Here is a 15,518-nt window from a genome sequence, read left to right on the forward strand (position 1 = left end):
TGTACAGGGCATTGGTGAGGCCACACCTGGAGTATTGTGTACAGTTTTGGTCTCCTAACCTGAGGAAGGACATTCTTGCTATTGAGGGAGTGCAGCGAAGGTTCACCAGACTGATTCCCGGGATGGCGGGACTGACCTATCAAGAAAGACTGGATCGACTGGGCTTGTATTCACTGGAGTTCAGAAGAATGAGAGGGGACCTCATAGAAACATTTAAAATTCTGACGGGGTTAGACAGGTTAGATGCAGGAAGAATGTTCCCAATGTTGGGGAAGTCCAGAACCAGAGGTCACAGTCTAAGGATAAGTGGTAAGCCATTTAGGACCGAGATGCGGAGGAACTTCTTCACCCAGAGAGTGGTGAACCTGTGGAATTCTCTACCACAGAAAGTTGTTGAGGCCAATTCACTAAATATATTCAAAAAGGAGTTAGATGAGGTCCTTACTACTAGGGGGATCAAGGGGTATGGCGAGAAAGCAGGAATGGGGTACTGAAGTTGAATGTTCAGCCATGAACTCATTGAATGGCGGTGCAGGCTAGAAGGGCCGAATGGCCTACTCCTGCACCTATTTTTCTATGTTTCTAACACCAGCTCAGAGTCACAACTCTGGCAAATATATCGAGTTCAAGCCCAAGCCTTTGGGAGAGACTGGGGTCTTCAAGACAAAACTTTAATGAAGGAATTAAAAGACATGAAAGAAAATGCAATAGATAAATTTAAACATGTTATTTTGATACATATTTTGCACAAACCCTTATTTTGGGCATTAGATATTTCAGTTACTGAGAAGAAAATGGTGATTTAAAACAATTTTAGAAAGTATTTGGAGCAATTTGTGGGAATATGGTGGCCAGATTACACAGAGTGACAAGTTTACATGGGGAAAGTCCATTATAAATGCGGATATCGGGAATTATAAATGGGAAAAACATGAACAATGTGATAAAAACGTGGCAACAGAAGGTCAACTGTGTGTGCAGATGTAAAATTTGAATAAGTTAGATATTCTGTAAAATAGAAGTCAGATATGGTTAATAGATATACATTTTATTTATGTCACCAGCCATTGCCTTCTGTGTCCGCCACAAACTCCGTTCCCTAGCTGTCATGTATCTCACATTACTATATATAACTGTATCTTACCATGTTATACATGACTGTAACTGGATATGACCTGTAACAATAAGCATACCTTACCACCAGGGGTGCACTTGCAGGAGACACTCCATACCTGTCCCACTGAGATATAAAGGGAGGTCTCAGGCAAGTGCAGCACTGGAGAGCTGTGAATGAAAGGTGCAGGTCCTGAGTGACCTTGACTTCAGCATGTGTCTCGTGTAAGTCAGTACATTAGAGTCAGGACTTAACACTAGCCACCGACTCCATCCTTGGCATCTGATCAAGGCTGAACCAGACTGAACCTCAGTGTCATATTTGACCCGGAAATGAGCTTCCAACCACATCCCTGCCATCACTAAGACCGCCTATTTCCACCTCCAGAACATTGCCCGACTCTGCCACTGCCTCAGCTTATCTGCTGCTGAAACCCTCATCTATGCCTTTGTTACTTCTATACTTGACTGTTTAAATGCACTCCTGTCCAGCCTCTGATGTTCTACGCTCCGTAAGCTTCAGGTCATCCAAAACTCTTCTACCTGTGTCCTAACTGTGCTCCACAGAGAAAATTTTTCAGACTTCTTTTCTGGACTTTCCCTTCTCAGTCACTTTGTACGATACTTATCCTCGAGTGTTCTGAAGTCATATTTCTGTTTAATTGCAGCCTTGCCATTCATCTTAAGTAAATTATGATAGGCACTCACAACCTGGCTAATTTATAGGCCTGAAATGCAGGTTGATCACTGATTCACATGTCACACCTGTCGATGTAAGTGGTAATAACAAAGGGCTTGCAATACTTTTCGGAATTTACAAATTTTGGCGAATTAGATGTGCCAGAGTTTATGTCAATGTCGATTTCCATGGTGAGTGTTTGGTATTAACATGTGGAGTTGGGACTGTAATGTTTTCTTCTAAATTCCTTTGATTTTTTTTCTAGTTGATATTTGGTCTGTTGGATGTATTATGGCAGAATTATTGAAAGGAAAAGCCCTTTTCCCAGGAACTGATTGTATCCTTGACAAATTGTGCTTGCTCTACATGTATTCTGATTTTAGACTAGCAAAAGGGATGAACTGAATGTAGAATGACTTTGTTCCTGAACGAATTTGAAATACAAATTAACAGGATCTTCTCCAATGTTGTAATAATTGCATTTACCATCAAGTATAGAACTGATCCCTGCAGACCAGTTGTAAAAGTCAGATAGCCAATTGGTGAAGGATAGAAGACTGGAGCCTAGTCTTCAGTCGCTTACAATCCTTTATTTAGAGAGCAACACATTACATACCGTGCATCCCCCAAGATAAGGGTCCCCCACTTCCTGAGCCTTCTCCCACATATATGAACACGAGAGTCCCAATTAATACCCAACACGCAGGCCACTTACCGTTTTTTAATAGGAGATTTTGCACCTGCTGTTAAAGGGACTGTGCACCCAAAAACAAAGTAGGAGGAATATTGCCCACCACTTGAATACAATTAACACCAGTAAGGTATGTGATGTGACCAGTCTATGATGTGTTGGCTGATTTCAGCCTGGACACCGATGAGGACATTCGAGGTGGCCTCAGTGTTCCTGGGCCAGGGAGGGAACATCAGCCAGAATCCATCTCCTGGCTGCTGTCCATTGATTTCCTTGCAAAAAGTGTGACTGAGTGGATGTTGGGTGAGAACAGGATCAGGCTCATCTGAAATGCCACCTAGGATTAAATTACCTTGCCATTGCTAATTGTCCAGGCTCACTCAAGCTGAAATGTTACTTGGGTGAAGTGTGAGGGCTGGTTGTCAGCTGTAAAACTGTACCCTAACTTTTCAGTGCTGATATTGCTGTTTATTGAGTGGGGAATGCAGTAAGCTATCACACCATGGTGTAGTAAAGCAGTGTTGGAGTATTCCGTGTCACAGAATGGTCGGATATAAGTTTACTCTCAATCATCCATGTGATAACTTACCAATTTCGGTTCTCCAGTAGAATCCAGCATTTTCCTATAAAGAGGGAGAGTGAATCAGAAAAACTTGTCTGCTACTCTTTCTCATTTTCCCTCCTCCCCCTTCCCTCATGCCTCAGTCCATGACACATCCTCGCTTGTTGCAGCCAACTCGGGTCTTCAAGTCATCTCTTTCCAGAGGAGAGAAACTGTTGGAGCCCACCACTGTCGACTACTCCTGCCCCACGACCTGACCACAACTTCGAGCCCCCTTTCTAACAGAGAACCGTCTTCTCCGCTCCTACTCCAACTCCCTGCATGATCATCTCTAATACCTCATCTATAAAAACCTCTTCCTAATGCGTTAACCTTCGCTGCATAAGGCTGACCACTTCAGCCTTGAGTGCATCGACCAGTTGCTGTAGTTGCAGATGAACCCCTTCAGAATCTGGGCCTACAAGGGAAACATCTCATGACTTCTACAGCACACAAAGTATTCCCTCCTCAAGTAACTTTAAAATGTTATGCTTGTTTGAGTTAAAAAAAAAATCTTAAGGAAAAAAATAAGACAAAATCAAACCCACTTCAATTACATTTCTTGACTTTTCCCTTCTCCCTCTTTTTAACTTTTGTCCCTTGGTTAATTTACTTGGCACCTCCCTCTCTGATCTTAATTCCCACTCTCACTAAATTCCCATTTTAGAAGTGGTTTCTCTGTCCCCAGCTCACTCTGCTCCCTGTTGTGGTCTCAGTGAACAGATTAATGCTTCCATTAACATAGTTATAGTGCGAATTACACCATCCTTGTTTTCTCTAAATAACAACCTTTTGCAATCTTGTATATTAAACTTGGTGAGAACATATTAAGCTCCAGAGAGAGGTATTATGATTTATCAACAAGAAGATTCTCTTTTCTCCTTTTTATATTTTCCTATAATGGTACAGATATTGACCAACTGAAGCGAATAATGGAAGTTGTTGGAACACCCAGTTCCGAGTTACTAAAGAAGATCTCTTCAGAACATGTAAGTTCATGTTTGAACCTCACACTAAATGCTGTTCAATAAGTAATCGTGAGGAGGACACAAAGGGCCCGCAATTCACCGTCCCCAAAGGGACGACTCCCGCGGAGTTTGGGCGGTCGATCGAAAAAAATCGATCGGCCACCGCAGTCAGGTACTTTTCCCTCCCCGAGCCATATTCAGCTCGGGGAGGATTTCAGCGGTGTTCACTTCCGCCGGAAACGGTGCGGTGAATGAAGCGACTGTAAAGGAAAGTTTCCAGCGATGAGCTCTGCAGCGTGCGGGCCGCTGGAAAGGGACTACCGCAGTGAAATTCACCGAGGAAAAGGCAGGACTTTTCCCGGCAGTGGCCCCGCGAGGTTTTCGATGCGGTGCTCGAACGCAACACCGCTGGGGCCCTTTGGTAGGTAAAAAGTTTTATTACTTATTATTGTTTTTATTACATTTCCCAGCCTGCATCCGCAGTATTTATCTTTTGATATAGTTTTATTCATTATTAGTGTTTTTATTTCATTGTCCAGCATGCGCAGTATTTATCTTTTCATATAATTTTATTAATTATTTTGGCTCCATTAAACCTGCTGAGTGCTGCTCAGAGGTTTGCGCATACCCCTGTACTTTTGTACAACTTTCAGGTCTAACTCTTTAATGGAGTCTGTGGGCTGCAGAGACCTGCCTGGCAGGGTTCACCCTGAGGATGGGAGGAGTGTTGGGAGGGCGACACCTGGTACACCTGCTCAGAAGCAGGGTGGCACGCAGGAGAAGCCATCACCATCAGCACCATGCAGACAGGCAGCGGGCAAGGTAGGCAGAAGCCATGATTCATTCATTCTGCGCCAGACTAGTGTGCCCGCCGTCTTCACCAGCCCAAATCAAGATTGCGGTTGGCTGCTTGTGGACAAGGGATATCCCCTGTCCACTTGGCTATTCACTCCACTGCGGAACCCCAGGACAGCGCCCGAGCATGCATACCATGATGCTCAATGTGTCACCACGTGCATCATTGAGCAGGGCATAGGCATCCTTAAGCAGAAATTCCGGTGCCTGGACTGCTGTGGTGGCAACCTTGCAGTACTCTCCTCAACGTGTCTCCATAATCGTCGTGGTCTGGCCATCATCAGGGAACAACCGCTGGATGTTGAGCCAGCAGTACTACCTGAGGAGGAGAAGGAAGAGGAGGAGGAAGAGGAGGCGCAGGAGGAAGAGGAGGAGGAGGAGGAGGATCCCCATCACCCCAGAGCTAGGAGGCGTCACCACCCTGGAAGGGCCGGGTGCAGACTGACCAGCACCCTCCTGGGAGGGTGTGCCTTCACATATATGGAGGTGCCTGACACCTCCCCTACAATTTCCCTCCATACATTATGTACTGCTTATCTGGAAACAGTATTCTTCATCAGGAAACAGTATTCTTCTTCTGTCCTCCACACCGTCCATCAGTGTCTCCAGTTCCATATCAGTGAAGCCGTTGGCTCTCCTTGCACCTCTTTCATCAGCCATCCTTCCAGACTCCTTTCAACCTCCTTCCCCCCCACCCCTCAGAGCTTTGCTGCAAACCCTGGCGTGAGCAGCTGGCTCATTAAAAGCCCTTACCTGCATGCTGAATTTCTCAGTGGTGATAACGCTCAAATGAAGACAGCCACACCGCTGAAAAATCCACTTTGGAAGGGTTCATTAGTGTTGGAACCCATTTGTTTACTTTTGGAGCTGAATATGGCTTAGCCATGAAAATTTTTCGCTGCTATTGGCCACGAAAAGGTCGGGGAGCACCAGCTTTCCAGTGGTACTGAATTTCTAACACAAATAATCTGCAAAGGGATATAGACAGGCTAAGTGAGTGGGCAAACATTTGGCTGATGTGGGAAAGTATGAGGTTATCCACTTTGGCAGGAAAAATAAAAAAGCAAATTATTATTTAAATGGAGAGAGATTACAAAATGTTGCAGTACAGAGGGACCTGGGGGTCCTTGTTCATGAAACACAAAAAGTTAGCATGCAGGTACAGCAAGTAATCAGGAAGGCAAGTGGAATGCTGGCCTTTATTGCAAGGGGGATGGAGTATAAAAGCAAGGAAGTCCTGCTATAACTGTACAGGGTATTGGTGAGACCATACCTGGAGTACTGTGTACAGTTTTGGTCTCCATATTTAAGGTGGGATATACTTGCATCAGAGAAGGTTCACTAGGTTGATTCCTGAGATGAAGGGGTTGACATATGAAGATATGAGCCTATACTCATTGGAATTTAGAAGAATGAGAGGTGATCTTATTGAAACATATAAGATACTGAGGGGGCTCAACAAGATAGATGTAGAGAGAATGTTTCCACTCGTGTGGGAATCTAGAACTAGGGGCATAGTTTCAGAATAAGGGGTCGCCCATTTAGAACTGAGATGAGGAGGAATTTCTTCTCTCAGAGGGACATAAATCTGTGGCACTTTCTGCCCCAGAGAGCTGTGGAGGCTGGGTCATTGAATATATTTAAGGTGGAGATATCAGATTTTTGAATGATAAGGGAATGAAGGGTTATGGGGAGCGGGTAGGGAAGTGGAGTTTAGACCAGCCATGACTTTTTAAATGGCGGAGCAGGCTTAAGGGGCCAAATGGCTGACTCCTGCTCCTATTTCTTAAGCTCTTATCATATTCTACACTCCCTTACTGTTAGCTGTACTTTGGAAAATCTCAACATTCCTTAAAATAAACTGGTGATATAAACCTAAAAAGGAATTACCCACTGTGTCTTAACTTTCACCTGTGCAGTAGTTTGAGATAATTTACATGTTAAGTAAAGAACTGGCTTGAAAACATCTCACTGTAAATGATGCAAAATAATATTTTGGCATTGATTTTGGAGATTCTCCCTCATTTCTAGTATTGTAAAGGTTAAAGTTTAAAATGTATATAAATTACACTGAGTCACATTGAGAGCAACGAACAACTGTTTATGGTGGCATCTCACTAGTGTTGGAAATATGCTGGTTGCTGTCTTATTGACCCCAAGGTCATAGATCATGGGGACAGAGCCAGAACATAAACCAAAAGATTGTTCTTCTTACCTTTGTTGCATCGCTGCAAAAATCAGAGAACACAGAAACAGCAGCAGATAGAGAGAGGCAGAGCTAGAGCAAAAAGGGAATAAAACAGAATGAATGGGCAAATGGAGACATTCAGAGAACAAATAAGAAAATGAAAGAGAGGCAAGAGGGAAAGAATCTAAACACTAAGCACAGAAACAAAGTAGACAGAGACATTTGAAACTGAGGAAGCAAAGAAAAAAATTGGTGAAAAGTTGCTCAATTCAAGAAAGAGTGATTTGAATTAAACTTTTATTGCAGGAAAATACAAGAGAGATGATTAAAGAAGTCAGAGGAATAAACATTCATGACACAGAGGGACAATGCCAATAGGGCCTATAGACAGACCTCATTCGGGACTTTGCAATGCACACTTTCGACAGCTCATTTTATTTCTGCTCTGCCTGTGTTCTCTTATGTTTCTGTGTGCTTTTATGTATTAGTCTAAACATGTTGACCCCCAAGGCTTGCGTAAACATTAGTAATCTTCGTTTATTCAAAACATCATTAAAATTTTATCTTGCATTTTGTTTGAAACTTTGGAGACTTTGTTTCCACATATTAATTATTTATATGGAAATAATGCGATAAACATCCAAGAAGAAAATGGAGCTGCAGCTCATGTTACCAGAGCCTTCACGTCCCAGCTAACTAACAATGTGAATTCTGAAGTTCATTTGTCGTTATTGGGAAACAAATGTTGGCATGGCGACAATTTGGGATTGCCCAAACTCGAATTCTAATCTGCATTTCAAGACCTTCTAATAATAAATACATTTTTGAACCCGGTAGACCTGAAATTCCTGAATCCCACTTCATTGGTGAAGAAGCCTGATCAGCCCATCGTTGAGGATGCAGACTCGCATCCTAAATTGCGGGATAAGATCACTTGCACTTCAGTGCTTCCCACCACGATCGGCCCTTGTAAGTTGGAGCAGCCCTCGATTCTTAACCGACTTCGAACTGGCCTCTAGAAAATGAAAGAGGCTTTACCAATATTTGGCTGATTATTTTTTGCAAAATTAAATAAATAAATCCGGAATGAAAATGTAAGCAGTTTGTTTATGCAGAACTCCAGCGGTTGTAATAAATATGTGCAATAGGTTAGCATAGATTTATTCCTCCCAGACCATGAAAGGGTTATCAAAACATGACGACAGCTTATGCTACTTTAAAATCCATTACTATCCGACCAAAAACATGTGGGGGTCTAATTTCCATTGGGGTGGTCCCAATCATCCAGCATAACTTTGGCAGGAGAATCCCATGGAATCTAACTGATAGTTTATCTGAGATTTCCGCAGAAATTAATGAAAGTACCACACAGACAACATAGATGTTTGCCTTCAAAGCACAATGTTTGAAATAAGGGAACTATATTCTGCATTCTTGCTGCTGGAGAGTCTTATTGGTGACTACTTAATCGGAAAACCATGATTTTCCTTCATTAATGCAAGGTGTGGCCGAGGCTTTCTGCCAGACGCATGTATTCAGAAAATTGACATTTTAAGCAGGGGCTCTCAAGTTTTTCTGGGCTATGCCCCACCAAAGAATTCTGATCATTTCGCGAGCTTGGCCCTACAAATTTCATTAGATACAATCTATCAATTATATTGGAGCTCAAAGTCTCTTCTTTGTGCTTTTACCCACCCGCTCCACAGTGACCATGTGAGACATTTCTAAGTGACGAGGACAAGTCACACAGCCAGACACGTGCTAGTCCCCAAACTCCGTAACTCTCTGCCTTCACTGGAAAACTTCACAAAACTCATGCTGCTCTATTGCGATCATATATTTTAAAAACTCTCTATGGACCAAGAACACGTGCTGCTCAAAAATACAAACTTATTAAAACTGCATCTCAACCACTTTCCCCTCCTCTATATCGCAGGCGCATGTGCTTCTCGGCTCAGCTGGCAATGAAACGTTTGTCTCCCAAATCCTATAACTATGGCAATCAGGGGCAGTGTTTGCCTCCCGTGGGCCCTGTGCCATGGTTTGGTTTGGGGGCCCTACATTTTACTAGACAATGATACTAAATACTACCCACTTCACCTGGTGTCAAATTCGCACACGTACGATCATGAAAAGTTTGCAGTAGTCGGGGTCCCTGACTGGCTTGAAGCCCCGTGCAACTATCTATCAATAGCTACACATTGGAGGGTAACAGTACGTGTAACAAGTACATCGTTTTGCAGCCTCACCTGCCGCGCATTCGTTCTTTGCTCCTTCTTCCTCCAACCAGCAAAGATATGGAGCGATTCCAATTGGGACAACCATGCTGTCCAATTGAAATAACAAAAAATAACTGACATTGCCACAAAATGAATCTTAACTAAATGATGCCAATAAAGTAAAAGTAAAATATCCTTAAAGTGCAGGTTAAAAACTGGAAATCAAAAAAAAGGCTGCAATACAGCTTTAAATCATCAGTGCTGTCCTGACAAAACGCTGACATCTGTTTTACAATGGCGTGATTAAGGCACAATATAAGTTCAGCCTTATCAAAATGTAATTATATTGTACTGAAGCTTCTGCCTGTTGTCGGTAGGAACCTTCTTGCACCAAGCCTCGCCCAACGGGAAGTTGTCAGGTGGCATGTTACGGCAGCAGAGGCAGTGAGCACAGTCTCTGCCTTACTTCCACCACCGCCCGCCCTCTGCCTGAATTTACAATTACACCCTTAGATCTGTAATCAGATTTTTGCTGTCCACAGTGTGGATGGCAGGACTTCTGACTCATCTAGACATCAGCCAGTGGGCTGTAAGTACCTTATTACCTGGCATTTTAGTAAATGATCTATTAGGAACACAGCAGTCCGCAGGGAAAGCAATTGTGCCCTTTCCTGGCGATCAGCTTGAACATTACAACAGTGACTACACTTCAAAAAATACTTCATTGACTGTAAAGCGCTTTGGGACGTCTGGTGGTCATGAAAGGCACGATATAATGCAAGTTTTTTAACAACACTAAGGAGTGAACTTTAACCTGGAGTTGGTTTCTGGCAGGTGGGGCGAGTGTGAGATAAACCCTGTCATAAATTTCTGGCTGGTGGTATTTTAACTCCTGGGCCTTGCTTGGCATGTTTCCCATCCAATTGCAACAGGAATGGCCAACCCAATCACTTTCTGGGAATAATTTTCGGTGGGCCTCCAGAGCCGTACTTAAAGTGGGAATGCACCTCTTAAAGCGAGGTTGCATTCACTTTACTGACATTGCTGACTTTTAGTGCTGCAAATGGGTAAATGATTCAGAAGCAAGTGCATCCTGATGGCTGCTGCTGTTGCTCCTCCTCCAGTCTTCTTCCCTCCAAAACAATGACGCTTAAATGGCACACATGATAAGCTATGAGTGCACATTCAGAGCGAGTAAGGGAAAAAAGATCAGAAACAAGCAATTTCCAAGCTCAGCAATCCAAAAACACAATAGCACACCGATCACCATGATACGAATACTGGCAGCTGACTACGCCTTTAAATAGTGCTTCCCATCAGCCTCTGAAACCAATCCAGTGGGTTGGGCGTTGGGCAGGACTTCTGATTTCTCAAATTAAAAAGGTCTCAGGGTCCTAATTGCATGATAAGAGCGTGATTTACATGTATTCATGAGGCATCTGCCTGCATCAGGTGGCACATCAGCCACCTAACAAAACTGCGAGATTAAAGCAATGCTGGACGGGAATCAAGCAGGAATGGGGCAGTCAGATTTTGGAATCGATATTAACTGCATGTCCAGCCTGGTCCAGTCAGGAGGGTTGTGTTAAAATCCCTTTGAAGTCCTGTTTTAAATTATTTCTTAGAATTTGAAGATTTGTTTTGTTTTTCTAAACCATTACACTGTGCAGATTCTCCAAATGGTTAAAAGGTGATAACAGACTTTGATTTTATTACAACCAGCAACAATACTGAAAATGCACATGGTTGGATATGACTGTTGTTCTTTGCTATGGAATCATTGCACTTTGCACAATCAAGCACTGAAATATTTCCATCCCTATTGCTGCAAATGCTTGAAGCAGTTTTTTATAAGGGAAAAAGTATTACAAGTTTGTGACATTTCTCAGAGTTGTATTATTCTAAAAGGGTTATATTGGATAGTAGACATATTTTATGAAATTCTAATCTGTCATATGACCAATGGTTATCTCCTTGCAGGCTAGAAAGTACATTGAATCTTTACCATACATGCCTCAAAGAGACTTGAAAGAGCTATTCAATGGTGACAATCCTTTAGGTAAGACTTTTGTATTTAAACTGAATGTAAGTATTTTGCAAAGGGACAACTTTTGTGGTTTGTGGGCTTAAAGTCTATTTCCTGTCATAAATACAAAATGCCATACCATGAGTGAACAGTAATGTACTCTCATTGTCGTTTATTGGCCTTGGACTTGCACACAGATTTCTCAATTGAAAATCAACCTTTAGAAAACATACCAATCAAACATAGACCATTATTAATTATCGAATTAAATATGCTTAATACATCATTCCAAAAATACTTAACAGGATATTCAGTTAAGGAAAATCTGTACAAAGCATGCTGCAATTCACAATTTTATGTTCAGGATTCAGTCTATTTTTTAAAATCTAGTTTAAAATACCATCAATAAAATATATTTTTTAATGTTTTTGTATTCGCAAAGCTGTGATTTAGTGGTGAGGCATAGCATTCAGCTTCATATAGCCACCTTTAATCTACTGTATGGTAGTGCTAAACTGATAGTATTAGCAAAGTTTATATTATACAGAACATCTTTATATAGATCTTGATACTGTGCAATCTGTTTCATTCACACTGCACCATGCATACCCCCAGCGGCAGTGGCAACACAAACACTGGCAGCTGTCCGCCCTGCCCATAAACAGCCATTGTTTCTGTTACTGTACCCCTTCTGCTGGCATGGGGAGAGCTCTCCTCCACACAGCCAGACGCAGTAGCACTGCTGGCAAAGTTATGGCTGCTGGTGACATTGGTCTCGCATTTATACAGGTGAGACCCGGGGGATAGAAATTCGTCTGTGCCTGTGATGTGCCGGAGGAGGGCAATAAACAGCGAGGTGGGGTTGCAGATCATGGCCAGCAGGAATTCTGTGGAGCTGGGAGGAACATGATGGCTGCTTGATAGGCCGCATCCACATCTAGAAAACCGGAGGCAGGTCCAATACCGGAGGACAGCCCGATTTCTCTGAGGGGTCCTAAAACAGGCTTATGCCCCTCATTTGCATATGCAGTTAGATTAATGCCTGTTTTAGATAGTTGCCCCGGATGCCTGAAAATCATCGGAAGCCAAAATGACGTTGGACATTTTTTAGCTGTCCCTTGTTGCAGAGGGTATAGTCAGCGCAATTTAACATTTTGCCACATTTTACACATGAGAAATGAACACAACATTCACTAATTTAACCCCTGGGACAGTGAACCTGATGCTTGTGATTGAGATCATTTTAAAGAACAAGCTTTCCGAACCAAACAATGTGTGAATGATTGGATTGAGCACAAGAGCAGCACCCTGGGCCGAATGGTCTGGGATATTAAGATGCATGACAGGTGTTTAAGAGGGTTTGCCTTGTGTTAACAGTCATCACCAGATAAATTGAATTTCTTGCTGGTGTTGCCACTGGTCAACACTGAAGGGATAAATTAGAGAAATTATGGTCCAGAATTTTCGGTCAGCATGAAGCAGCGATGCTCGCCACCTCGAAGAAAGCTGCCCACAAAGATCTAATAACCTCTATGGCATGAAATATCATAAACAAACTTTAAAAAACCATATTAATGATGTAATTCTTAACATATTAAATGGAAAAATTTGACATTCCACAATTCTAAAATTCATTTTTCAAGGCCAGAATGGTTGTTTAGCAGTCAATATGCGGTTAAAACCCTAGTTACAACTCTTTCAACAGGACTTAACTTTTGAGGGTTTTTAACAGCGATATTCCAGTGTAATAGGGGAAGTTTCCATCAGAAACTACATTTCAGTGTGATTTGAATTGATTGCGGGCTCCGGGGAGTTCCCTGCACAACCTGTGGAGAAGCGTAGAATCACTGACAGCAACTTCTGGAGTTCCGCTTCTCACTTTCAGAGGAGTAATGACAACAAAAGCTGACAGCCGTCATTACCACCGCAAAATCCAAGCCTATTTGTTTTCTGGTTGCGGGGAAGTGCTTGACCTGATAGGATTGAATGCCAAAGACCAGCTTTCAATTGCTCCATTCTCCACCCTCCTCAAAAAAAAATGTTTCATCAAGACAGTGGATACTAGATTAACTTATTTGAAGTTCTTATATAAATTGCAATGTGACTATTATGAGGGATAAATATAATCTGGATGTTATATGTAAATATTTTATATAGTTTATCTTGGTCCCTTCCAATCATAGCTGTAGATCTACTTCAGAAGATGCTTATACTTGATACTGATAAGAGGATAACTGCAACAGATGCTCTGACTCACCCTTACTTTGCCCAGTATCATGACCCTGAAGATGAACCAGAAGCAGAACCATATGATGAGTCAATAGAGAATAAGGAACGGACTATAGAGGAGTGGAAAGGTAGGTATATCCATATAAATTGTGAATTATATGTGTAATGTATGCACCTGGGAGTAGGCTCACAGGTTTGTCAACAAAATAGTTGTAGAGCTGTTGCATTGTGAGTGGCTTGGCCAGTCATGTGATGTTCACAAGACTCAATAAAACCCCAATCAATTGAGTCTAAATCATCCAAGATGAGGTAATGCAGTTGTGAGCCTAGTGGGTGAACTAATAATGTGTAACGTGAATGTTAAACCTTTGTTAATAAATATAACTTGTTCTTAAAAGCAATGTGTTGCTATGAATTCTTAAGCAAAGAACCCATGAAGCAAATACATTACAACATATATGAATGTAAGGTTCAGAGAAAGATGACATGGTGTGCATTACAGTCAGGTGTTCTTTTAACTACAAATGTCTTCTGCCAACCAATTCACAGTGGCCAAGTTAAATTGCATTAAAAAATCATTGCACGTGGGCACAAGCTGGCTACAGGAAAGTAAGAACACTTAGAGGGGTTGGCAACTTGGTATCAGTTTGTTATCCTAGCCAACTCTGAGAACTGCCCTTGGAATAAATGGGCAGTGTTTGGAGCCACCAGGAACACAGTCACAGTGATAATGGATCCTGCCGAATCCAAATTTCTTTCTAAATTCAAATCAGTATAAAATCCTCAGTAATATCACTATCTCTAATATAAGCTGGACCTCATGCTTTTATTAAATATTTTGGGACATTCACTGTAGCACTCATTTTACTATGCTCCTAAGAACATGCCAGAATCCAGATGCATACACAACAATTTAACAACGAGTTGATACTTGTACTGTTTTTTTTGTTGCCTAAAGTGCAATATTTGAAAAATGTTCCTGCATAACACTTGTCACTGTACTTCAAAAAGTGATTCATTGCGTAGAGCACGTTGCGACTTTCTGACATGGAAGGTGCTCCATAAATGCAAGTACAGGTATTATTATGGTAACTAATAGAAGATAAAAACACATTTTTATGTTTACAGAACTTACGTTTGAGGAGGTAAACAGCTTTGAGTTGCCACAATGTACGATGGATAACATAGAGATGGAACCCTAAGAGCAGCCTCACTATCACATCTGTAGTAGGAGATGGAAAATGTTTCAGCTGCCTGCTCGTACATGACTCATCACAGGGCTACGTTTTTGATATCGTTCCACCTTCGCTACAGTTCATCACACAACAGGACCTATATCTTGGATCCCTAGCTGACTTAATCAAACCAAAAAGAACTGAATGTTTTGTTTTATTTTATTTGGTTGAGCTATGTCTTTTTTGCATGACAGTTTCTGTAAACAGTTAATAAACCAAATGGCGTGTGGCATTCATGCTAGATTTATCAATGGCTTTTTATGTCTATATCAATACCTGAAGTTATGATTGCTAAGATTGGCTAAATGAAAGTGACTTGAACAAAACATTTCTTTTTGAGATCACAAATTATTTCAAGATATCAATTAGTAACTGTATGATTTATTTTATGTGGGATTTGTGATCATTCTCCCTGCTTATGAAAAATACAATTAGGATGATGATGCACAAAGCACGAGTCAAAAAAATGCTCGGAATAAAACTAATAATTTTATTGTCTTCATCTGTGTTACACATTCATTTAAAAAGCATAAACACTTTCATGTATATTTTTGGTTAGTGGTAGCAAAGCACATTTTAGTCAGCACTGATATTTACAACCATCATTTTTGGATCGTCAAAGGACTAGAAATTGTGTGGCCCACCATTTGGGACACTAACTTTTGTGGGAACGTAAACCCAACATGGAAGTTTGCAGGCGACGCTGATTCTGTC

General features: G+C 41.7%; 1 protein-coding gene across 1 annotated transcript in view; it reads left to right on the plus strand.

The window, feature by feature from the left end:
• LOC139277984 (mitogen-activated protein kinase 11-like) overlaps window positions 1-15,302 on the plus strand; it is a 71,010-nt gene extending 55,708 nt beyond the window's left edge. Inside the window, exons 8-12 of the mRNA XM_070896632.1 lie at window positions 2,058-2,129; window positions 3,994-4,073; window positions 11,295-11,373; window positions 13,524-13,697; window positions 14,698-15,302. Coding sequence (XP_070752733.1) covers window positions 2,058-2,129; window positions 3,994-4,073; window positions 11,295-11,373; window positions 13,524-13,697; window positions 14,698-14,771 — 479 coding nt within the window. The 3' untranslated portion in view covers window positions 14,772-15,302. The remainder of the gene's footprint in view (window positions 1-2,057; window positions 2,130-3,993; window positions 4,074-11,294; window positions 11,374-13,523; window positions 13,698-14,697) is intronic.
• The last annotated feature ends 216 nt before the right edge of the window (window positions 15,303-15,518 follow it).

The sequence above is a fragment of the Pristiophorus japonicus genome, chromosome 13, assembly GCF_044704955.1.
Source record: "Pristiophorus japonicus isolate sPriJap1 chromosome 13, sPriJap1.hap1, whole genome shotgun sequence".
Taxonomy (NCBI): Eukaryota; Metazoa; Chordata; class Chondrichthyes; family Pristiophoridae; genus Pristiophorus; species Pristiophorus japonicus.